The sequence below is a fragment of the Gymnodraco acuticeps genome, unplaced genomic scaffold, assembly GCF_902827175.1.
Source record: "Gymnodraco acuticeps unplaced genomic scaffold, fGymAcu1.1, whole genome shotgun sequence".
In the NCBI taxonomy this organism is placed as follows: Eukaryota; Metazoa; Chordata; class Actinopteri; order Perciformes; family Bathydraconidae; genus Gymnodraco; species Gymnodraco acuticeps.
In genome coordinates, this window is record NW_022992231.1 from 161,989 (window position 1) to 188,543 (window position 26,555).

The 26,555-nt window shown below is 41.6% G+C and overlaps 1 protein-coding gene across 1 annotated transcript in view; it reads right to left on the minus strand.

The window, feature by feature from the left end:
* Window positions 1–994: 994 nt before the first annotated feature.
* Window positions 995–26,555, minus strand: part of atxn2l (ataxin 2-like) — a 44,283-nt gene continuing 18,722 nt past the window's right edge. Inside the window, 12 exon segments of the mRNA XM_034206141.1 lie at window positions 995–1,308; window positions 1,772–1,934; window positions 7,920–7,967; window positions 7,969–8,103; window positions 8,725–8,837; window positions 8,977–9,109; window positions 9,635–9,801; window positions 13,429–13,483; window positions 14,315–14,425; window positions 14,427–14,477; window positions 14,573–14,642; window positions 26,173–26,405. Of these exon segments, the coding sequence (XP_034062032.1) occupies window positions 1,250–1,308; window positions 1,772–1,934; window positions 7,920–7,967; window positions 7,969–8,103; window positions 8,725–8,837; window positions 8,977–9,109; window positions 9,635–9,801; window positions 13,429–13,483; window positions 14,315–14,425; window positions 14,427–14,477; window positions 14,573–14,642; window positions 26,173–26,405 (1,338 nt within the window). The 3' untranslated portion in view covers window positions 995–1,249.

Sequence of the window (26,555 nt, forward strand, 5' to 3'; positions counted from 1 at the left end):
AATACTTTCTGCTGACACTAGGTGGGGGTCCCCTAATGACCAGTCACCACTGGAGTTGTAGTAAGTAGATAGAGTTCGCTATGATTGAGGTTTCGTTTATGCATAGGGTAGATTCTTTTAATTACATTTCCTTTTTTGTTTTGTGTATTTTTTACATTTGGATTTGCTTGGCGAGCTATTTTTAGAACATGCCCCGCAGGCGACTCATGTTGCCCCTGCGGGCGACTTAGTGCCCGCGGGCACCGTGTTGGCTACCCCCTGTACTATACCATGTCATTTTCTTTTACATTTTCAACATACTATATTGTTTTTTTTCAGAATTTCGAAAAACTATGTGTAGTTTTATTTTTAGATGTTCGCAATACTAGGTCGTTTTTTTCTCATTCCCATATTTCTAAATACAGTATTTTGTATTTTCTTGCACATGTTTTACATACTTTTGTATGCCAATTCTTTGCAGATTTTCATGCACCATGCTGTCTTTTCTTTTTTTACAAAATTTGACAATGTATTTTTCCACAAAACAACATGTATGTTGACATTTTTAGGAAAAAACAAATATGTTGATATTTTGGAGAGGGAAAAAACGAGTATAGTATGTCAAGATTTTGATAGAAAACGACATGGTATAGTATGTTGAAAATAGTAGAACAATTACATAGTATAATATTTCAGAATTCTGAGAAAAAAACACATACTAAAATAAAAGTCATAGTATGTCATAAAAAGGTAATATAAGTAGGTCAATAAAGTGAAAGAAATGATAAAAAAGCCATGCAAATTAAAGCAGACAGCAGACCCTTGTTAGCTGTTTCCAGACCTCATGCTACGCTAAGTGGCTGCAGCTCCACATTTAACAGACCGGAGGGCAGTTTATTTGCTTCATCTATAAAATAACTTCAAGGAAACTGATTTTTTTTCAGTGGTTTTATTATTAATGAACTGGTTTCTTCTGTAAAAGGACAGAGGAGGTGTGGGGGAGGGGGGGGGGGGCTTGTTTCCCACTGTCGTCAGTCTAAATGATTCCACCAGTTACCGTCTTCAGACCAGCTCCAAGTGAAAACAGTCTGTATTTACACTTAAAAATCCAAGAAACGTCTTCATGTCTAAAAGATGAGGTGGGTAAAAATGATAGTGTTAATTTGGTGTCAGGAGGTGGGAATGTTACAAGTTGCTTGGGGATATTTTTTTTTGGGGTGGGGGGGGGGGTTTCTTCTTCCTCTCCTGAATCCAGCGGTGAGGGAGGGCTTCAGTTTGCAGAGGGGTGGAAGGACAGCTGCTGGGAGGGGTGAGCCTGCACCTGGACAGCTGGAGACACAACAGAACATTTATATATTCCATTCTTTTGTTGGTTTTTAATCATCTTCCAAAACATGACAACATTTTCTATTTGCATTACACTTATCTGTTCAAATAAAAAACAATTAATAGTGTAAAACAAACTATAAGTGTTACATAATATTTAATTAAATCATAATGTATATAAATAAAGATTTTAAAAAGATGTTAAAGTAGTAAAGTATTTAAAAAGTCATTTAATTTATTTTAAAAAAATCTGACATATGTCAAAAATGTCATAAAAACTAATTATATTCTACGTATTAAATATGTCATATAAATGTCAATAAAGTAAGAAAAATGAAGGTATAGAAATAAATGAATAAGAAAATACGCACAATTTCCCCCCAACATATCATGATAATCACCAGGCGTTGCAGAACATTTCAGAACAAAAGCACAAACTGCTCTGGTTCAGGTGGGGACTTTTTACCTTGGGGGTGTCCGATGTAGAAGTGCTGTGGGGCCCCCTGCTGGGGGCCGTGCTGGGGGTTGGAGCCCCCGCCCTGCTGAGGGGAGACGTAGTGCAGCATGACGGGCGGCAGGCCGTGACCAGCAGAGTGGTGGGGGCCCGCCATGCCTCCTGCTACATGAGCCTGGGGGGGACAAAAAAGACGCCATGTGAGGAACTGAGATTAAAGGTTAACGTCAGGGAAGAAGTATTGAGACTGTTTACTGCAGTAAAAATACTACTTACCCAGGGGGCAAAACCCAATTTTTTAGGAAATCAGACATGGAATGTTGTAAAAGGTTGTCCACCAGAAATGATATCTAGGACCTTCAAGGATCACAACCTGGGTGGACAACCCGGTCAACTAGCTACTGGAAAGCTACAGTGAGGGTCCAAACAATGCAACCCCTATATGAAAAAAAGTCAAAGATTCTGTCTGGATCAGATGCCATCATTCTCTTTCTGATTGATTATCTCTGTGACAGTTCATGGTAAAGACAAACTGAGCCAACATATTGAAAGAGCAGAAAATAAGCTTTCAGGTGATGCCTTGGTTAAGCCTGTTCTCAATAAGGCCACTAGATGGCGCTGTGCCTTTTTTGTCTCTCCAAAGCAAAATCCATTTCAAGCAATGCACTTGTGGTCCTCTGCATTGTTTGCTGTGTTCAAAAATGGGTAAATATACTTAAAAGATTATTTCTATATAACATGTTGAAGGGTTTACATTAATATACACAAGGTTTGCTGCCGATGCCAAGTTGAATTGATTCAATGTTTACAGATTTTTCAGTTTACAGTCTGGAAAGCTAAAGGCAGCGTAATTCAAAATGGCCGCCACTTTCTTTGCAAAACCCTTTAATTGAAGGTTTTATATGTTATAGGACAAGGCAAACTGAGTTGAATGTATCTGGAAGTTGACATTAAGTTCAACTTAATGTCAAATCAATACCCTTTTATTATTTGTGCAAATCAATGTCTTTGTTTTTGTGAAAAATATCCTATTTTGATCATGAAATAAACAAAATTCCTGGTGGCAAAACATTTATTTCACATACTCTCTTCCTAGTTATTAACTACAAATAAACAGATATGATCAGAAGTTGAACACAAAATAGCTAACAGCACAAAGTTAGAAGGTCATGCACCAGAATAAACGGATGGTGTTTACATCCCAGAGACCATGATGAAAAACAGCGAGATCCCCCATGTGTTTGCTATGGACAATCTGGACTGGAAGAAGAAGACACTGGAGGGTGGGAGTTTGAATGCCACCACTGCAATTATAATTGAAAACCAAAAGATTGTGCGGGTCCAGGAGGGTGCCAGACTCCCCACTTCTACCTCGGACAGAAAGAAGACTCTCTCTGATGTTACTGACCTACCTGCTCCCATGTGACACGTCTCAGTTAAAGACAGGCAGAGGTCCAGGTCACTTGAGCATATTGAGAAGCTAGAGAGTCTGGATACTTCCTCAGATGGCACAGCTGAAGACCTGTTACTTATGTGGCATCTTGCAAGAATGGTTACAACTTCAGAATTGCTGGATGCTCCTCCAGATGCAGAAGCAGGACTGCCTGGCTTTTCTGCCTTCTGTGCAGACCTCCACCCACACAGACCGGCCAGTATCATTGGCTATCTTCCTCTCATCCCAGCATCTCTAACTGATCCTGCTGTCCTGAAAGAAGAAATGAAACGGCTGATCAAGACATCACATGCACTGGGAGACAAGTATACCATTATCATTGGAGATCAGGCTACATATGAACTCGCAGTTGCCATCAGAGACAAGCACAGAGATGAGTTCTGCAATGTAGTCCTGCTGCTGGGGGGATTTCACCAAGCTCATAACTACATGATGTGAGGGAAACTTCTGTGTAGCAATGCAGTGGGAGTCACCGGCTCATGAAGGAGACACGGGGAGAGCAGGAGCTTTGATGTCAAACACTGATGGTTTATTAGGATCTTCGGCCGGAGAATTCACATCACAAGTCACGAGCCAGAGGTTCTGACTTCACAGGAGAGTTGCCACGTATTTGAAGAGATAGCCTAAACAGCTGGGAACACTGAATTACTTGCGTCTGACACTTATGGCCTCGAAGATTACACACCTTGGAGTCCACAAACACAGAGAAGGAAGTGTTCCAGCGTTCTCACAACAATAAACCATCTGTGACTGAGAGTTGCCCGGTCATAAAATGGGAACAACAACATATGGCTGAAGGGAGATAACAGACGTCAGGGTTGGTCATAAACGTCAAAGGGCAAAAAGGATAGATATCTAGGAGTCCAGGAGAATTATTCCCTAACACATGAAGGCTGTTTGCAAATCATCAGGGATGCAGGTGCAGAGGATATTCTTGTTGCAGCTGGTCTGTTTCAGGAAGGGACTGCCAAGAAGATGTTTGGTGAGAAGGCTGACTACTACCAAACCATGCATGCTCTCAGGATCCTCAGTGAGGCCATGTGGCGCTTGTACTGGCAAGCATTTGAGGCATGTGCAGCAGACAGAGAAACACAACACTGGCAGTCACAAGTAGAAAATGTTGTGAAGATGTTGTTTGAGAAAGACACCACTGCTACTGAGAAGTTGGTGATCATCAGAGATGTCACGTTCCACATATATCAATCCTAAAAGAACAGATGTTACTTTTCCAGGAATCTCTGCAGTTTTCTGGTCAATCTTTCTGGAGATGTCAGACATTCTCCACAGGTTCATCTACTACCAGCGGGAAGGTTACTGGGCAGGAGATCTCTGAATCAGCACGGATGCTACCTTACCTCACTGCAGCAGGACACTACAAATATGGGCAGCAGTCTTTGCGTCTGTATTTGTCTGAGATGAAGAAACTGCCAGAGACAGCCCCTGAGGCACATGAAGCACTGATGGCAGGTGCATTTGTTGGAAGGAGAGCAGATGGCAACCACAATGGTGTCTCTCCTGACATGCTTCTGGAGCAGACATATAATGCAGATGCCAAGGAGGCAAGTGGTCTGGATGGCATTACACTCAATCGTGCTGCCAGGATGAAGTGGGTCTACACAAAACCACTCACTGCAGCTATCTCTGCAGAGCTCAAGTCTACGCTGCACCTCCATTCCTCCAGCCCCCATGAATCTGGTTGGAGTCATGTCAACAGGGATGCAGAGATGGTAGTCAAGGTCATGGCAGCAGTAGAGACCAACCTATTCACGACAGCCACACCATCCCTGATCAATATATCTACTGGTGAGTGTGCAGATCCCACAGTCAAGGACAACCTGAGTGTGAAAGCAGATGGTTTGAAGGCATTGTCAGAGTCACTGTCCAGTGACCAGAAGAAGACAAGTGTTGTAAAGCTAAACACCTTCCATACACAAAACAGGATGAAACCAAAGAAGTCTGGGAAAACCTCTTCACCTTGCAAGAGCAATGAAGTCACTGCCCTTCTGCGCATGACCCAGATCATTGCCAGTGGTGGAGAACTCAACATTGTTGACTTCATAGGCAACCACGAGTGCAGTGACCTTCCCCCATCCCTCTTCCAGGAAGATGGCAGAATGAGTACAGGGACCAAGACGAGCCTTGTGAAGATCTTGAAAGAGAAAACCAAAGTAAGCAGCATCCCTGATCTGCCCAAAGACTGCCTCTAGACAGCAGTAGTCGTAGATGCCATGTCCGCCATACAACACCGGTCTTTCCACACAGGTGAAGGATTTGGAGTGATCGCTGAGCGATACAGGCACCTGCTGCTGATTGATGTGCCTCCTGGCACTGACATCATACACTTCTGTTGTGACAGATACAGTACAACCAGCCTCAAGTCAGCTGAGCAGGAACAGAGATATGCCAGATCCAAACCAGCGAAAGTGTATGAAGTCAGTGAGCAGTACACCGCTCTGGATCCAAAGGAGTTTTTTGTGTCTGCTAACAAAGCAAACCTGCTGAGCTTCCTTTGTGAGAAGTGGTGTGCGGAATGAACAACTGAAACCTGGTCTTGGCTCCACTCATCTCTACCTGGGGGTGGATTCAAAGAAGAGACTGTGGTGCTCACAGCATGGTCTGTTATGGATGTTCCTGCTCTTGAATCAACACAGCAGGAGGCTGACACTAGGATCTTCCTCCCACACTCTCTACAGTGTCCAGAATGCAGGAGTTGACAGAGTTGTTTGTATGCCAATGACACAGACATCATATACCTGCCTATACATGACATGGGTGTGGCACTGGGACCTTCACAGTGTTGTGCCAAGCCCTTCATCCACAGTCTGAATAGTAGAGATACCACTAGTTATCCATATTTCACTGGCAAGGAGGGCATGGTTCAAGAGCAGCATGAGTCTGGACATACCTGCACTTGAAGAGTTTGGTGAGAAACCCCCGCCGATGCCATAACAGATGACCTCCTCAATCAGGCACGAGACCTCACCATAACTGTATATACATCCAAAGCTGATCACTTTGAGGGTTCTGATCTGGGCAAACTGAGAGCATACAAGTTCCTGAACAACAAATTGACGCTCCTAAGCTACGACCCCTAACAGAGAATGCATTTTTGCTGCACCTGAAAAGAACCACACATCGCCAAGCCCATAAATCCCCCCATGCACAGAATTTGGATGGTCTCTGGACAATGGATAGTTCCGGTACCATCTACAAGCCAGCTTGGCCTGTGTCGATGAACAAGACAATCTCATGTGTCTGTCAGAATAAGGCAGTTCCATGCTACTGTACATAGGGTGCCGTTGCCCAAGGACAGGCAACCAAATGCAGAAGGATACACACTGCCACACTTTGAGAGCAGTGACAGCAGCTGTGACTCAGAAAATGAATAGAAAGCAAAAAGCTTTCTGGGACACTACCATGAATACCATCATGTGTACATTGAAAACATTTGTACTGTATATTCAGTGTAGGTTACTTTTCTCCTTTTTCTTCTTAAAAAATTCACATTTTCTAGTTCTGGGCCATGTGAATGATTGTTTGTGTTCAACTTCTGATCATATCTGTTGATTTTTAGTTAATAACTAGGAAGAGAGTATGTGAAATAAATGTTTTGCCACCAGGAATTTTGTTTATTTCATGATCAAAATAGGATATTTTTCACAAAAACAAAGACATTGATTTGCACAAATAATAAAAGGGTATTGATTTGACATTAAGTTGAACTTAATGTCAACTTCCAGATACATTTAACTCAGTTTGCCTTGTCCTATAACATAGAAAACCTTCAATTAAAGGGTTTTGCAAAGAAAGTGGCGGCCATTTTGAATTACGCTGCCTTTAGCTTTCCAGACTGTAAACTGGAAAATCTGTAAACATTGAATCAATTCAACTTGGCATCGGCAGCAAACCTTGTGTATATTAATGTAAACCCTTCAACATGTTATATAGAAATAATCTTTTAAGTATATTTACCCATTTTGAACACAGCAAACAATGCAGAGGACCACAAGTGCATTGCTTGAAATGGATTTTGCTTTGGAGAGACAAAAAAGGCACAGCGCCATCTAGTGGCCTTATTGAGAACAGGCTTAACCAAGGCATCACCTGAAAGCTTATGTTCTGCTCTTTCAATAGGTTGGCTCAGTTTGTCTTTACCATGAACTGTCACAGAGATAATCAATCAGAAAGAGAATGATGGCATCTGATCCAGACAGAATCTTTGACTTTTTTTCATATAGGGGTTGCATTGTTTGGACCCTCACTGTAGCTTTCCAGTAGCTAGTTGACCGGGTTGTCCACCCAGGTTGTGATCCTTGAAGGTCCTAGATATCATTTCTGGTGGACAACCTTTTACAACATTCCATGTCTGTAAAATGACTTTGCCTTTTTTTTTATTGTACAGTAAAATGTAGTACTGTGTGAGTACTTAAAGTAATAATAAGAAGATACTTTTTTTTAATGTATCTTTGGAATAATTCTCCTGTTCATTTCATTATCAATATTTTTCCTTAATTTCCCCCTTCATTCATTTATTTGTATCAATACTGATAAAGGAAGGGGATGTAAAACTGTGAGAACATCTAAAGCAGTCAGATTCATGTAGTGGAGTACAAAAAGCAAAATTAATGTTTTAAATGTAGTGAACTAAAACGTATAAAGAGAGAGTTGTGACCCTCACACAGACGCGAGTCTCTCCCTCTCACTGACCTGTGTGAGCTGGCTGATGGAGGGGAAGCCGTGGGGCAGAGCCTGGTGGGGTGGGCAGGCTGTAGCCTTGCATGGCGTAGGAGGCCTGGGGGGAGCTGTGGCCCGGCTGCATGTTAGGAGGGGTGGGGGCCGACAGGCCTCCAGTGTGGAACATGTTCTGAGGCTGAGGGCCAGCCTGACTCGACTGAGGGGAAACACAGTTTAAAAAGCAAGAGTAATCAAACCAGGAGGAGACGATTGCTCATAAGGGCATCACACAAAAATACATGTTTATGCTGCACTTTTGAAGTGCAGCATAAACACTTATGCTGCACTTCAAAAGCTAACTTGCAAAATAGGGATTATGAAGAATAATCTCCCATTATTTCCCTATTTTCCAAGTTATCTTAATAATATGGAAGCCCATTTCAGCCATTAAAAGACAAAAAAATGAAACTATAGCGTTATTTATTTTTTCCCTTATTTTAATATTTTAAATTCCAAGTCATTATTTTAGTAATGCATTATTTGAAATACTAAATAAAAATAATGCCTGTAAATAATGCATATATATTTCCTTATTTAATTATGAATTGTTATAATAGAATTTATATTTTATTTACACGTCTTTTTTCCATAAAATTCTCAGACAAATGTGCATCTTGCAGCTCAAACGCCAAAAAAGCATTGTGACGAAATAAATTAGTTTCAAAAACTGCAAAACAGTATTGTTCTTTGTTTTATGATTGTAAAATGTTGCCTGAAAAGTTTAATTAAAATGTCTTCGTCCTGCTGTTGGTCCCTATGAATGTGGGTGCAGCGTTACCTGATTGTGTCCTGGACTGGGGGCTGAGTGCTGGGGCGGGGGCTGGTTCCCAGTGGGGGTGCTGGAGGGCTGAGGGTGATGCATGGCGCCCGAGTGGTGAGAGAACGACTGAGCTGAGAGACAAAAACAACAACATTAGAGGAATTTACTTTGGTCCTTGAAAAGTGCAACACTCCTTCAGCATCTGCTGAGCCTCTCATTACAGACACTACATCTCAAACATCATTCTAGTGTTTGTATAATTCTGCTTACCATACATGGCCTGCTGTTGCCCCTGCAGGCTCTCAGCCTGGCCGGGGTACTGGCCCCCAGGAGGCCCCATCTGCTGAGGGGGGGCCCCTGATGTCAGCATCCTCGCTCCCCCCGGCAGCATTGAGTAAACTGGCTGGTAATGACAAAAAACACAGAAGAAAAATTAAAACATGTAAATAAAGTTTTAAAAAAAGTGACTTTCCTTTTTTTTTTTTTAAACAAGGGGCTCAAAATGCTCTTTAAAAAGTAGCTATGAGCCATAAAGATGTTGATACACTAGTTAGATGTTTTTTATAATCAAATCAAACTTTATTTATAAAAAGGCACCTTTCATACACAAAGGTAACTCAAAGTGCTTCACCAACCAAACACATTGACAATTTACAAATACAAACAATACTAGCACCCCCTTCCCAGGTAACACATAGCTTTGTGATGAACAAATATGACTTAATACCATATATGTAAAAATAAATAACAATAAAATAAATCATAATAAAATACAATTCAGTTAAAAGCAATATTAAAAAGGAGGGTTTTGAGTTTGCTTTAAAAAGTACGAATGCTCTCTGCTGTCTCCTGTTCCACAGTAATAATAAAAACCCTCACCGTGGGTCTGTTTTCACTTTATGATTAAAAGGCTGATTATTGAGCGCACCTGTCCGTGGAAATGGGGGGGCAGGGTCTGGATCATCTGACCGTACTGCAGGTAGGACTGGGGGTACGGTGAGGCCACCAGTGGGGGTCCTGCTGCTGAGGCTGCAGCGGAGATCATGGGGGAGGTGGAGGAGGGATGGTGCTCCGGACGCTGGCCCACCACCGGGCCTGAGAACAGAACAACACACGCTCAGCGCTTCAGCTCGTAGCTACGAGTCACAGTACTGTCAAGAATATATTATAAATAAGTTATTCCTATTATTAGACTTGATCTTACTTCCTTTGAGGACGTTTCTTATATAAACCAATTTTCTTCTTCTCATTCCAACACCACTTTTAAGATTGTTGTATTAAATAGCTATTAGGCTGTAAACAAACTACACATGGTTTCACTTCACCACCGCTAAGGCTAATTGCAGTGAGGCCTTAAGGAGGTTTCATTTAGACACTTGTTAACAACCGCCAATTTTAAAGACACATAAAAGCTTCAAAATTCCCCAATCGGCTAATTACTGACATTAATGATGTCGTAGAACAAAATGGTAAAATCTCTTAAACTTAGGTTAACCACAGTCTATTTCAGACATCTAACCCAACATACAAACTGCAAAGGCTCAGTAAAGCCTTAAATATAAAGGTGGCAGACTTAACTGAACAATAACTGAATGAGTTTGTTTCACTCTTAGACCAGCAGGGGTACCAAATCTATGCAGACTGCTGCAATAAGTACATTAATTAACTGTCTCGTCGATGTTTGTCTAAATCAGGGGTCGGCAACTTTTTTGATATGAAGTGCAATTTAAAAAAAAAAAAATTATCAGCGTGCCAACGATCGAGAATTATCAACGGGTATCAACAGGTTGAGGAGCTTGACGCTCGTCAACTCAGCAGGAGGGCGGGGGAGCCTCGCTGCGGGGAAGCAGTGAGTGGACCTGTCAGCGCAACTTACATGATGCCGAATTTAACAAACACATTTAAATAATTGGTTTAAACGGCATAATAATAAGGACGATCGTCCGTTCTGTGATTCTCCAGAACACACATGTTATGATATTAGGGTCATGCAGAGTGAGATGAGATCGCTGTCCCTTTAAGAGAGAGAGAGGGGTGTGGCTTGTGCATGTGTTGATGGTAGAGCGAGAGTGAGCTAGCATGTGTATGTTTCTGGAAGTGAAATGAGGAAGCAGAAAAACTGAGGTCTGTGATGTATTTTGTGAAACAGAAGAACAAATAAATAAATGCAACGGCCTCCCAAGAAGAGCTCGCCTCTCTCCAGTCATTTAAGCTAAAGTGGGTTATTGAACCTGAAGCTTGTTGCTTCTGCCCTGGGAGACGAAGAGAGTCACCCCTGTTTCCTCGACTACGGTCTGGGAGCCGACAGGAAAGTTCAACACACAGATGGCCAGTCCGCCCCTTTGTAGCATATTATTTCAATGAGAGATGAGCAGATCGCCACTGGGCTTTCAACTAAAGACACAGCCACGCAAAAACTGCGGCATTTGTACAGCTCCTTATGGTTACTGCAATTTGTGAAGTGCTTTCCTCTCTGGTGAAACGATCAGCACTGCACCACGGAGGAAAGCGGCAGAAAGTCGTCTGGAGATAAAGAGAGCGGGGCTGCGTTGCGTGTATGGCTTCCTTCTGCAGGTAACGGGGAGACGCGCTCTGGCGGCGGTCTCGTTCAGGATCCCAAAATACAATTTAAATATTTTGCACACTTATTCCACTTATTCCTAGTGTGCACGCGTGCCAGGGGTTGCCGACCCCTGGTCTAAATTAATATGATACTATTAACAATCATATTAATCCTATCAGCTGTCAATCACTGTTATGATTCACATATTCAGTGTTATTATTAAATAAACTATATTTTTTGGAGGAGTTAATGATGAATGTTCCTCAAAATGCTTGCTCACCCTCCTTCAAATTTGAAAGACAAGTAATTACTATCATAAATCAAAAGAATCAAAGGAACAGTTCAGCGGCCCACAACTTCATTGCAAACAGTTACAACCTTGACTTTACATCAGAAAGAACAATCATTAAAGAAGTGACTAACTGCATCAGTTAGGGTTAAAAAAACGTGTATTCAGCTAAAACATAAACATCGCTGCAGTTATTATCCAGTGGAAAGTCCTTACCTACTGGCCTAGTTAAATCAAAGTGGTTACTTTCTGTTGGCTGGGCAGTGTAGTTTTACACACCGTCTTATTTGACTTTCTCAGGATTTGAAACAGTTTTTTGGGGGCAGACCTCCTCAAAGAAGAAACATTTTATACACACGTAAGGTCAACATCTTAACAGCTTATTATTCTCATCGACTCATCCGTGAGCAGAGCATCAAGTTGAATGTGGCGATTACCAGCTTGATCAGCAAAACGCCTCACAAACGATTTAAAGCTATGGTGCGTTTTGATTCAATGCTGAGTACAGCCAAACTTGACAGGCTCTTCTCTGTCATTGTAGACCGCAAACAGTGGCGGCTCCAGAGTATTTCTGTTGGGTAATCTATGGTAGGGCTAACCCATACAGTGGTGGGGCTCAAGTCAGTATTTGCAATGAAATTGCCACGCGTGAGGGTTAGATTATTTTCCTGTCTCAATCCAAATTGAACTGTATGAAATAAAAAGGCACATTTGTCTTGTAGTAAATAAAAAGGGTGACCTGGAGCCAATCCTGCAATTTCCCCACAGGTGAAAGAGTTGACATGCTGAAAACCCAACCCCTGCAGGTCTGGGGGGATTCTCCCCCAGGAGATTTTTTGAAATACTAACATAAAATACACATTCTAGTACTCTCTTGAGAAGAAAAATAAATACATCTATTACTGCACGACATATTTAAAAAAATGAATGCCATTTTAGTTTTTTGTTACTTTGTTCTGAAAGCTGAACCTGCTGCTCCTCACAGAGAGAAGAGGGAAGAGGCTGTGAATGACTTTACATTGTGGATAAGGGTGGATAGCCCCCATTGTTCTGTGTGTCAAAATGAAAGACAGCCCACACACCTATCAATCATCAAACCGTGGGGTCTCATTTCATTATGTGTTGATTTCTATCAACACGTAATGTTGTATCGATGTATATAGAGATGTACTGCCGCAAAAGTATTCTCCGTCGGGACTTCCTGCAACAACACCACGCCGTTATCTTGATTCTGATTGGCCAGAAGACATTATCAAAGATGTTCTATTGAGAAGACGATCACTACGTGACAAAAGTTTTCAAAACCGTTTCTAGTCTTCGGTATTTCCAGACAAGTGGCTGCTGAAATCAATCTGACTAACTGCTGTCTGTGCAATTTACTCGGCACGAGTTGGCGGACTTTATTTTGCTTACTTTGACATCATTTTTCATGGTGGGGCTAAGGTATTTCTTGGTATGGCTGTAGCCTACCCCAGCCATACCCTGGCGCTGCCACTGACCGCAAATACCTCATTCCTTCCGTCTACTTGGATCCGAAATGCTTCTCGTTTTGCGCTGTCCCCACGTTCAAATGAAATCGCCGCTAATCATATTTCCACGCTCGTGCCAGGTAAGGGGGTACCAAGAGGCTTGCAGCTGTGCTGGCATTACACTTGCACTTCAGGACATTGAGATTTTCCTCTCAATAAATGTCCATATGAGCCACAACTTTTCTTTCAAAACAAAGCTGCCAACTGGGGTGGCAACTAGGGTCGTGCCACCCCGTAGAACCGCCACTGCATGTCAGCATAATTGTACTCATTAGTCAGCATTTTGTACACTATGTATACAATCATTAGTAATACAATGGATTCACGGGTGCAGTTTTTACCTTTGGCTCTGGGGTATTTGCCCTGGTTGATGGTGTACTGATACATCTGAGGAGCCTGAGGAGGAGAGGAGGACACATTTGAAATCACATCAGTTAAAAGTATCCTCTGAAATGAATCACTGCTGCATCCTGACTAATGAGAAATCACAAGGCTCAGGGAGTACTTAGTTCTGATGGGTCTGTTATTTGTGTATAACAGACCGCTGCTAAGGACGCTTTGATCACACAATCATATCAATCCACAGAAAGAAGTCCGGTCAAATTAACAATGTCAGTTGTGGCAAAAAAAAACATTTGTATTTGTTACACCATCAGAAAACAACATGGAATACTTTGAAATATTAATTTGTATGAATCTAGAGATCACACACATTTGGATTAATATTGGTTAAGCTGTACCTAGAAAAGAAAGAAAAAGAGAACAAGAAAAAGCAAACAAGAGAAGTAAAAAGGTTTAAAGACAGAACTGGACGTCAGATACATCAGCAGAACAAGGCAGACAGGAAGTAAACATCAAAGGGAACACGCTATGTGCTCTGGCAGTGTTTACAGACTGGTTAATGGAAAATAAAATGTTGGACAGTTGCCGGGCAGAATGTAAGGGAAGAGCTCAGACAGTTACACAGCATGAGTGCTGGGAGACGATGACATTTTTCAAAGTTTACTAAAGTAGAAATTGCTAAACTTGCTCAATCACAGAGCTACGCAGTAAATTCTGACAGACCATTTCTCTTAGCGAAAGGAATACAATCTACAATCTTCATTAAATCCTTTTTAAATCAATATGTTGTATCCATGTAATACGTGGGATTACCTGCAGTGAGACGGTCACTATTATAAAATGAACACTGATGTTTTTTATATGACACTAAAGGAGGGTTCTGACCTGGATCTGGTGTCCTTGGATGTGCAGGGGGGACATGTAGGACAGGTAGTGTCCCGGGGGGGTGTTGTAGATGGCGCCTCCCCCTGGCTGTCCTTGGGGGGCCAGAATCAGAGAGGGGGCTGGGAGGGGTTGGCCGAGGAGGGGTGGGGGTCGGTGCAGGCTTCTGTCACAACACCAAGAAAGAAATATTGTTAGGAAAATATTAAACATTTGATTAAAATATAAATGTGAGTGGTTCTGTGTGTGTTACAAACTAACCTGGACTATATTCACTTTTATGGGTTGAAATTCTTTTGCATTTGGATTCAATGTTGAGATTTTCATTTGCCTGCAAAAAGGAAACAGAAAAAAAGGTCATTACAAATATACGTAAAAAATACAGAACGTATAAAATATGATTCAGGAAGTCCAGCTTTATATCTTCATGTATGAACGTCTGTCAGAAGCAAAAACGCTGTGCAGATTTTTATAATACTTATGCTACATTCACATGACATGGTTCTGCGCTGGCGTTTCGTTTCTATGGAGATAGCCTAGCGCTAACCCAGGGGTAACCAACCTTTTTTATGGGATTAGTTTTGTATCAAAGATAAAGCAACACTTTCTCAGAATAAAGCAAAACTATGAGTTTAAAAGAAAAAAAAACTGAGTCAAGCAAAATGAAATACATTTCAAAAATAAAACTATAAGTTGCAAACAAATCATTTGTGTAATCATGTAAACTATAAGTATTTTTTATTTGTTTTAACAAAGGTTTTTGTTTGCAGTTCTTGTTTCTTCTTTCTCAATGATCAGACTTTTGCTCTCGCTGCAGCTCTTCTCGTTTGCGTTCCCTCATTTTTAGTTTGAGATTTTGACACAAACATCCCAGGTGGGCGGGACTTTCAGGGGTGCGTCCCCATTGGCTACTCAGTTTTTGAGTGACAGCCCAGTCCTCCAGCGATTGTACAGTGCAGGCAGCTGCGGTGCGGTAGCTGAGCGTGGACAGAACACCCGCAGAAGGACCAGCATTTCAATTATTATAATACAAGTGAAAATATATGTAAGTATTGATCATTTGTGTTGTTTGTGCTGTACTATACGGTCTGTTTCTTTATTGTGAGAAGTAAAGCTGTGCTATGAAAGTTAGCTTTTGCTACCTTTAGATCCATAACAATGCAAGCTAAGTAGCCTAACTACGGTGGCCCTGAAGTGCAAGACACCACAGCATTTCACAAAACGCCACAGCATTTCACATTGGACGGAAAGGGTATTCCTTTAGGGAGAACACTTCTTGTTTGTGATTGGACGGAGCCAGCCAGAGAAGCTGTGATTAGTTGTTTTTGCTGCCAGTCAAGAAATGACGCTTCATGATTGGTCAACACCCGACAGCGAAATGTGTCCCAACACATCAGCCGTTAGCACACACTCAGAGCTCACAGCTCCTCATATCTGTTCAGAAACTGGACAAAAGTTAAACATGTACAAACCACAGACTGTCTATGTCATGGTGAATACAGTCGCTGCTTTATTTATGTCTGTATGACGTTGTTGTGAGTGTGGACGGAGCAGCTACAGGTTAGTTTAGCCTGATGGATCCGATTCCATTCATAAAACACGCATTTTAAAAGCTTTTCGCCTGCCGTCTGTCTGCAGACTTGTTAAAGCGTTAATTTATGGTTTTTACTAACCGTTATCAGTATGTAGTTACTTCGGCATCACTTTGAAACGTGTATTACAATTAAATTACGGTCAAATATGTTCATTTTGTTGTAGTTGGTATCGCCCATAGGATTTACATGGAGATACGCCCTTTGTGAAATGCTGTGGTGTCTTGCACTTCAGGGTCACCGTACCTAACAGTTAGCTACATAGCTAGCAGTGAGTGAGCGTTCAGACACCGGCGCACACACTCAAACGGACTCCTGACTCTACCAACAGGCTTTCATGATTCTGTTTAGATATGCAAGTATAAGCCATGATAGCTTATTTTATTAACACGCTCATTTGATATGAAAATCAATGGAGGCTGAGTTAACTTTGTAGGAAAACCTACCGTCCATGACTGCCGCTGAGCTGTGTTTGATTTGTTAACTTCATATTTTTCATTTCCTAAAACATTTATTTTCCTCTCATATTAACTGTGGATCATTGAGACAGCGTGGTGTCCAGAGGTCTTATCCCGTTTTCCCACTTCCTCTGAGGGGACAGCACGGAGGGGGGGCATGAAGAGAGACCTGCACCATCTTCATCCACGCTGGGCGTGTCATTTCATTTGACCAAATGTCTTTACATATACATTTAATACATTTTATTATTATCTACCTTTTAGTTGTATGTCCTTTTATTTAGAACATTCTTTGAGACTTCATCTTCTGGTTCAAATTTCAATAAATGTAATTTGTATAATAGCTCTTTTGTCTTTATTCTACATGAACATGTTAGAGATTCCATTCAAATCTGTTGATTATTCATATGTTCCTCAGGCTAGGAATAGTATGTTGAGTTGTTAATGCTAAATGTATATCATTTTCTCACAGGATATAGAATGAGACAACACAGTTTGTATCCATTGTGTATGAATGCTTCAGCTCTTCAGACCAACATAGTAAGATGTGAGCATGTTCCTAATTGTGTTGGTATGCAGCCTAGGTCTGCTCTGTTTAATAAAACAAATCTGCCACTGTTATATTGTAGAATTTGTTAAATTAAATCAGTCTTTAATTGTTTGTCCTAAACATAGCAATATATGCTTTTGAAATGTAACATGTCTTGAAAAAATAATAGTATACAGTTTATATAGTGTATCACCTTTAGCTTGAAAATACATAGATGTGTTTTTTTTATCCATAAAATAAATAGACAGACACTTTATCAATCCCAAATTGGGAAATTATTGAACAGCAGCAGTGTGTTCAGGTATTAACATATTTAAAGTTGGAATAAAGTATAAACTACACAACACAAGTATAATGCACAGCACGTTAGTGTCGGTGCCTCCTGAGTAGCCAATGGGGACGCACCCCTGAAAGTCCCGCCCACCTGGGACGTTTGTGTCAAAATCTCAAACAAAAAATGAGGGAGCGCAAAGGAGAAGAGCTGCAGCGAGAGCAAAAGTCTGATCATTGAGAAAGAAGAAACAAGAACTGCAAACAAAAACCTAAGTTAAAACAAAGAAAAAAGACTTATAGTTTACACAAATGATTTGTTTGCAACTTATAGTTTTATTTTTGAAATGTATTTAATTTTGCTTGACTCAGTTCTTTTTTCTTTTAAACTCATAGTTTTGCTTTATCTTTATGATACAAAACTAATCCCATACTTTTTTAGGATGAGAGCTACCTTCAAAAAATAAAACAAGTCGTGAGCTACGTTTACTACTTTAACATTATTATATGCTGACCTTTAACCTTTGTGCTGTTTGGGTCTGTGGGACAAAAGAAAATGTATGCAATTTAATTATTTTAACCTGCTTAATTTTGGGGTGGACCTCATATCCTCTAGGGGGGTCCGGGGGCATGCACCCCCGGGAAGATTTTTTTTTTAAATGTTGAAGTTAAATGCCAGTGTTAACAGCATTCCAACTAACTGTTATTCTACGCACGAAAAGTTTATTATTATTATTCCGCCGACTTATTTTGGCCCTCTTCTCCTCCCGCAACACAATGCTCGCCGTGACACACAGCTTTCTCATAACTTCAGTGAAACTGCTTCAAACGCCCCAAAACTTCACAGGTTTGGTAACGATGCAGCCATCAACGCATCTAAGCGTATTATGGGATGTCATCAAATGCCGTTGGCATGGCGACAGATCATTCACCATCAAGTTAGTTCAAAAGTTAGCAGTTCAAATATTCTGCTGCTTTTCCAAGCCTTTTTACTTTCTTTTCTTCTCTCATCCAACATTCAAGCCCCCAGTGTTCTTGTATTTCAATCTAAATTATTCACTTTCTTCTTACACATTACATTTCAGCATAAAGCATTCCCACTAGCAATTTCTTCAGGAATTGCATTCTCTAGTTTATTCTACGGACGAAAAGTTTATTATTATTATTCCGCCGACTTATTTTGGCCCTCTTCTCCTCCCGCATTGAACATCACAGAAACTCCGTTCAAATATCAAAACGTTCAGCTCGGTCGGGAATCGATGGCTATTACTTTTCTCATTCATAACTTTCATAATTCCAGAGATACATCCCATAATACATCACATTTTTAACCATTGAAGTCAATGGAGAAATTCTTCAACTTCAACAAATCTTTATGCGACTTCAACTGCTAACTGTTCATTCATACTTTCACTCAGAAACCTCATTCTAACTTTAAAATGTTACACATCTTTCTGACATTATTCGTGTAACACAACTTTTAAATCTGATTCTTACTTTTAGAGATATTAAACATTGTTCAGACCTTGTTTTAGAGGTTTTCTTCAGATTTTAACATTAACTAGAGTGCGTGATGTCACAGCTAGAGGGTAGAAAATCTTAAATGTACCTTCATATATTTTTTTAAAACTGCCATAATTCCCAAACCCTACATTCCTGAGACATAATTTTTCATAACAAACGTAGGAAAACATCTCGTAGCTTGAAAAATGACAAATAATTAAACAAAATGCCTCTTGAGGGCATGAAGTGACAAAAACGTTCAACATTCCTCCATTAAAGCCCATTGTAATTTCAGGCAGATATTTCCTCACGCCAGCAGCCGCACACCTTTAGTTAAACTGCCAAAAAGGCCACATTATTAACCCGAAACTACACAAAAATTACACTTCTTACAGATACTCAACTTCCTTGACATGCTTCACGTTTTGAAATTTCACAGATATCTGTTACGGTTCCTCCACAAAACGTTCACATGTAAGAGGTTCATCTCTCATTCAGAACAATGGAAACCTGTGATCTCTACAGAGCTCGTTAGTTCAAATATAAACACCTGTGTAATGGAACACGATGATGTCATCACTCCAACTGACATGCTCAGAGCAGCAGACTTCAGATAGCAGTGTGCTAACAGTCCAGCCGTGAAGACATCTACGGGACAGTTTTGAGATTTCTTCAAATGCCGTTACCATGGCAACACAATGCTCGCCATGAAACACCGCTTTCTCATAACTTCAGTGAAAATACTCCAAACATTCACAGGTTTGGTAACGATGCAGCCATCAACGCATCTAAGCGTATTATGGGGTGTCATCAAATGCCGTTGCCATAGCGACAGATCATTCGCCATCAAGTTAGTTCAGAAGTTTGCAGTTCAAATATTCTGCTGCTTTTCCAAGCCTTTTTACTTTCTTTTCTCATCACACATTCAAGCCCCCAGTGTTCATGTATCATTTCAATCTAAATTCTTCACTTTCTTCTTAAACATTTCATTTAAATCTAAATTATTCACTTTCTTCTTACACCTTTCATTTCAGCATAGCAGTTTAGCGTCAGCTTTTCAGCATAAAGCATTCACACTAGCAATTTCTTCAGAAATTGCATTCTCTAGTTGTTATTGATATCGTAACAGTAACAAAGTATTTGTAAATTAAAAAGTAATACAGTACAGTGTTACACTGTATTACTTTTATTCAAACTGTATTCCCTTCTTATCATGTAGCCTACACTTCTTCCTTTCATTGATACATTTAAATCACCTGACTAAAGCATATAACATCCCTGCTGCAACCCTATGCTGCTGCTGCTTCTCTCTGCCTCATCCTCTATTGCTGGAGGCAGCTCCACCTCATCTGATCTCTGATATGAAAGCAATCGTGTTATGATCATATTGAGCTATTGGTGTGAGTCTAACATTAAACAAGCAGTCTGCTTGTCATACATTGCTGACGATACATTTTAAGAGGCAATTTGTTGAGTCACTGCTAAATGCCGGTAGCATCAAGCTAGTAAATCCTGCATTAGCCTCACATCAACAGGTGTAAACAGAACATCCAATTATCCTGAGCTAATTACTGAATAAACCAACTCACATCTCCTGTCTTTTTTTTCACCCAACTCATTAGACTATTCTTCTGCTGGCGTTTCATTGTTGTTTTCTGTCAAATTCAATACTGTAGTTGAAAACCGCGGTACCTGCTCACCATCTGTGAGCTATTTTTAGAATGCGCACGCTACGTTTGTTGTCGCGTTCGCGCGCGTCCACCTGGGCAGGCTGTGTGTCTCCTTCTCCTCCGTGACGATAACGGCTTGAGGTTAAAAAAATAATAAACGAATTTGAAACTGGGGGGACAACGACGACACACAAACGGGCAGACAGCAGAGCTCGGGGCAATAATGCAGATTTGTTTGACTTTTTTACACTTTGTTGTTCTCCTCCTTTCCTCCGCTCTTGTCTCTGATTGTGAGTGTGTGCATTCGTGTGTGTGTGTGTGTGTGTGACAGGAGCGGAGCCCCGCCCTTCAGAAACAGAGCGGAGGGAGAATGTGAATACGCAAAGCAGTGGACACTGAAACATGCACATACATTGGATAAATACCATAGGCGTTTAGTTTATTTAATAAAAGAGCACATGTTCAATGTGAAAAGTGACCGTAGATAGATTACTTCAGTTGCAATTTGGTGCTATATATATATATATATTTTTTTTAAATAATAATTAAAAACACCTTGAATTTCAGGCGCAGCGCCCCGCCAAGACAATGGTAGGGGAAACACTGAATGCATCAATCTGGTGCACTTTGAGCACAAAATGAATGTATGGATACAGCTCTCAACACTCATATGAAAGGGAGCTGTATACTTTTCAATAAACTTGTTTATTCTTATGTTTCCTAGTTAGTATTCTTTCTTTTTATTTATGCATATTTTACTAATCACTCCCCTTTTAAAAAAATGTTTTTTTTTTTTACTGTCCTATAGTACACATTGGAATGATTTCTTACTTTAACTATATTAAATAGATAAAAGTGTGCTCTCCCTAGCTCTCTCGCTGTCTCGCTCACAGAGGCTGTGTGCTCCTCCGTGGCGATGACGGCTTGCGTTAAAAAATTATAATAAACATATTTGTAAAGTGGGGGGACACAAACGGGATTTCGAAAAGTGGGGGGACATGTCCCCCCTGTCCCCAGTGGAAATTATGCCATGCGTGTGTGTGCGTCAAGTGTAATAAATATATATGCAAGTTGCAAGTTGCAAGTTGCAACACACACACACACACACACACACACACACACACACACACACACACACACACACACACACACACCACACACACACACACACACACACACACACCACACACACACCACACACACACACACACACACACACACACACACACACACACAACACACACACACACACACACACACACACACACACACACACACACACACACACACACCACACACACACACACACACACACACACACACAACACACCACACACACACACACACACACAACCACACACACACACACACACACACACACACACACACACACACACACACACACACACACACACACACACACACACACACACACACACACACACACTAAAACTCTGTCCCTCATGTGCAGTATAGGCTGGCACGACTAGGCTGTACAATGGGGCTGATGTGTTGTAGATTCTGCCAGAAGGAAAATCACGGTCACACTCCTTATTTAGTGGCGAGGTGCCGCTCCACATTGCTTTTCTTCCCGACTGCTATGCTGGTCCCGCAAATCAAGCAAGAACGTGATTGGTTGATATTCATTGTGGGGGGAGGAGGGGTGTTCGATAGATATAGAGTTGTAGTAAGTAGATAGAGTTCGCTATGATTTAGGTTTAGTTTATGCATAGGGTAGATTCTTTTAAATTACATTTCCTTTTTTGTTTTGTGTATTTTTTACATTTTGGATTTGCTTGGCGAGCTATTTTTAGAACATGCCCCTGCGGGCAACTCACGTTGCCCCTGCGGGCGACTAAGTGGCACCGTGTTGGCTACCCCTGCGGGACAGACAGACTACTGAAGCCTCCTCTCCACATGAACTTCAACCTCTCTGTGAAGGTCAGGTTTAATGCAGTATGCTGCTTCTGTACTCTGTGCTCTGTGGTCTTTCATTCCAGTAGAACTCCTCAGAAACCATTAGAAACCAGTATTTGACCAATAAACAAAACAATTGACAAAACTTTGAACTATGAAATATATTAAACTTTGGTGAGCTTCAGCGGGGTAATGCCATATAGGAGCTCCCTCACAAATACCCAAGGGTTAAATTGGGCTGGGGCTGTCCGGGGCTAAGCCCGGCACATAGGACGATGCTCTGACGTCATCACCCTCACACATTTGTCATATGTTTACAAAAAACGATATATGTTAAGACTTTTCTCGTTCTTAATATAGACTATTTTTAGGGTCGATATGTGTTGACTTTACTTTAAAATAGCAGATCTCTGTGACCGGATTTTTTTTTTTTTGCTTAGTGAACATGTGTCTCTTCCTTGGAGGAGCAGCATCGCCCGGACTCTGCTGCTCCTCCGTGCAGAAAGTCTGCACTGCAGTAGTGTGCAGGCCCGGACTGGCCATCAGGAGGACCGGGAGGTTTCCCGATGGCCTGGCCTGTTAAGTGGCCTGCTGGCCTGAGGATTTATTTTTATTTTATGTATGTATTGTGAACGCAACGCTGCGCAAATGTGGGTCTGCCTCACAGAGGGTGACTGGCTGTCTACATGATGTGGCCTGCGACATGGCCACTTTCATACAGATCATACACTAATGCCCTCGATTGGTCTCTGTGTGTCATTCAAGCTCGGGAGGGTGTGTGTATGTGTGGCGCGAGCAAGCGAGAGAGAAAGCGCGTGCACCGGTTACGTGTATTGTTGTTGTTAGCATCTGGTGCTAGCTAGCTGCGCTAACGGATATAATGAGCTGTCAACAAGGTGGAGGAGAGTCCTCTCCAGTCAGACTGAGAGACTGATAACTACAGCTCAGGTGAGGTAAAGGACTCAGACTAAGTTAACTATCTAAACACTCAAAGTTCTCTGTGGGTCTCAAACGGTTTGGTCACCATTTATGTAAACACATATTTCCATTTGAAGGGGGAGTGATTAGTAAAAAAATGCATGAATAATAAAAAAAAATTTAACTAGGTGAAAAAAAGGTAAGATCAACTTTAAAAACTTGTTGAGAGCTAAAACTAGTCTTTGCTGCTGCCTCAAAGAGGAGCAGGGGGGAGAGGGGGGGAGAGGGGGGAGAGGGGGGAGAGGGGGGAGAGGAGGGAGACAGGAGAGGCTGATTCAGGAGCCCAGACACACTCACAACTATAAATAAACCAAAAACAAATAAACAAGTTTCAATGTTTTTTCATATTGGATATGGTATTTTATTGGTTATGGCCATGTTCTTATGAATTTATGATTATTTAAATGTATACTGTTTCATATGGGTGTAGTATTTCCCCCTCAAAATGCACCAGATTGATGCATTTAAGTCCAACATTTAAAAAAAAAATCTTACCGGGGGAGCATGCCCCCGGACCCCTCCTAGAGGATTTCAGGTCCACCTCCACTTAAAATATGTTCACATGGATAGGTTCCTAAATAGATTTGCACATTTTTTTAAAATAGTAACCCATGTCCATATGTTTATTCTGGGGTAGTAGATTTAAAGTTTAAGGCTATCACTATGGGCAGCAACGCTGTAAATATTGACAAATAAATCCAGGAAAATGGCACAAAAGGAAACTGGTAGTGGCCTGGCTGGTTGTATAATTCCCGGCCTGACTTATTGTCCCAGTCCGGCCCTGGTGGTGTGTGTCAGCGATGTGCATTCAGGGGAGGCACGGATTGGTCATCGGGATTAAGACTTTATTAGTCGACTAGTGATTATTCGACTATGTTTAGTGCAGGGGTGCCCAATAGGATGATTGCAATCGACTGGTAGTTCACAATGCAGTAGATCGTGGCAAATTCAAATCTCTCCAACCATATTGTCTGGTAGTTTTTTGTTAAAGGAATGCTCCACTCATTAGATAATTAATAAAAACTTCAGTATTTAGTGAAACATTATGTTTAAACCATACCCTGAAGAAATCAGCGATATTCCCCGGTAAATAATGATTTTATAGCTCTTTTTTATCAAAACCTGTATATTCCGTCAGGCAGCTGCCATTTTGGCCATTTTCAGTAGTCACGTGATGGTCATGACGTCATCCATGCGTTCACTTTGTAAACACACGAAAACATGGCGGAGTATTTGAGTTCGGACTCGTCAGCCGAGGAAGAAGTTTTGAGCAATGTGAAGAGATTGGATGGTGGAATTCAGCAATACAGGTTCGAGCCAAGTAGTCAGAACCGTCAGGAATCCAGGGACAGTGACGATGAGGATGAAATGTATGCATGTAGTACCACCCTTGCTAGCGATTCCCTCTCTAGTTTAGCATACTCAGCCTCGTTGTCCCTGGCCCTAGAACCACGATTTTATGGGGCCGGAAAAACTGGGGAAAAGTACCCGCTAGCCGGTACTACGCTATATGGAAAGGCCACCAAAAACTGGCCTGGCCTGGACGCTAAAGGACGTTTAAACGGGGCTACCCGCTACAATGGAAATGCGCCATAACATACCTTATTCTTACTCCTAGCACTACTTCTGGTCCTCCGTCGCTTCACACTTGCAGAGGGCGATTTCTCAACTGGCCGAACGGGTGTCCTGGTCGGTGATGACACCAGAAAGACCGATGGTACTGCATCTCCATTAAGTAATGGTTGTTTAATAAATCCCATTTTATGTTTTATCATACTCTCAGAGTAGTCGTCCGGAAACTTGAAATGTTCGCTGCATACATGCGCCTGTGGATCTTTCGGTTCGGGCCGAGCACATTTCGCTAGCCACTGCCTCCGAACGTACTTCCTACGCTTACCCGTTGGCAATAGATGGAACCGAGCATTCCGTGGATTGTTCCTATCCAAATTGTGGCAATGTTTCGCGATACAATGAGGCATATTTCTATAGAATTGAGAGTAACTAGAGTAAACAACATGAATATCAATTTGTCCTCGACACCAAACGCATAGTTTACGTCACTTCCGGTAAAATGGCGCCGCCCACAGTGTTGATGTTATTTCGGTAATTAATCAGTTTAAAATCACTGATAATGTCATCGGATTAAAAAAAAAAAAAAAAGACTGGCAGAGACTGGTCTGTTTTATCGGATGATAATTATTAAAAAATGCGTGTCATGAGCATTCCCTCCCTTTAAGCACAATTTAAAGTCTTTTCAAATGTAGTCAGCACCACCCCCTCTCATCGATGCCACAAGGGCACAATGAGGCGCCTTCAGCGCATACAGTGCCTCCAGAGCGCACAGGGACGATGCTTCTGAGCCTTTTGGAAAGGAAAAATAATATTTCTAATTCAGGTGCCGTACTCATGCCGCCTTTTGGCGTGCTCAAATCCAGAGACGGAACAGACATCTCCTCAAAGACAAATGGAGCATTATTTAACACCAGGAAATTACTGTTATATCGATTCAATAATGAAATTGCTTTTATGAAAAAGTTTCCAACCATATTTTATGAATATTAACTGTGTGTCGTCTCTCGTACACGTTCACATTGTTTAACACAACAGCGATTGCACAAAAAAAAAGTTGGAAAGCGGACCCGATGCGCCCTGGTGACCGAACATTAACTTACTTTGCTGCTGTGCCGATTCTGGCTGGAGAGAGTAAATTGCGAGCGGTTATATATATCCTTGAAAAAGTGTGGGCACCCCTGGTTAAGTGCCTTATGATCATTTTTTTATGGGCATTTTTGGGGGGAAATGGTGAAACGGAAATAAATAACTACCTTTCTGTCCCACAATATATTGATATACCTGACAACCTGAACCTAATGTCCACTCTCTTTTATCATGTATGGTGTTAGTAGCTGCTGCAGTGACTCACGTAGCAGCCTCTGGCCGCTCCCCGCTCTCTGAACAGCTCTCCTCGTTGCCGGGGGCCGGCTGGCTGGTCCCAGGCTGCGGCCCCTCCGGCCCTGAGGCCTGGGGGCCAGCAGGAGCCTCAGGGGTCTGCTGCAGGTCCTGGGCAGAGGAGGGAACAGGTTTGGGCGGGGAGGAGTCGTGCTGAGCAGGATCTGCAGAGGCTGGGCTCGCTGCTGGGGAGGAGGTGGGCTGCAGCTGAGACACACAGGAAGGAACACCTCACAAACTGACCACTCACACAGCCTGAATGTACCTATGCTCTGTGGAATCATTTAACTGCACACAATGTTACCTCCTTTGTACATCACTTCTGACAAAAATAATAAATGGAAATAAAACACATCA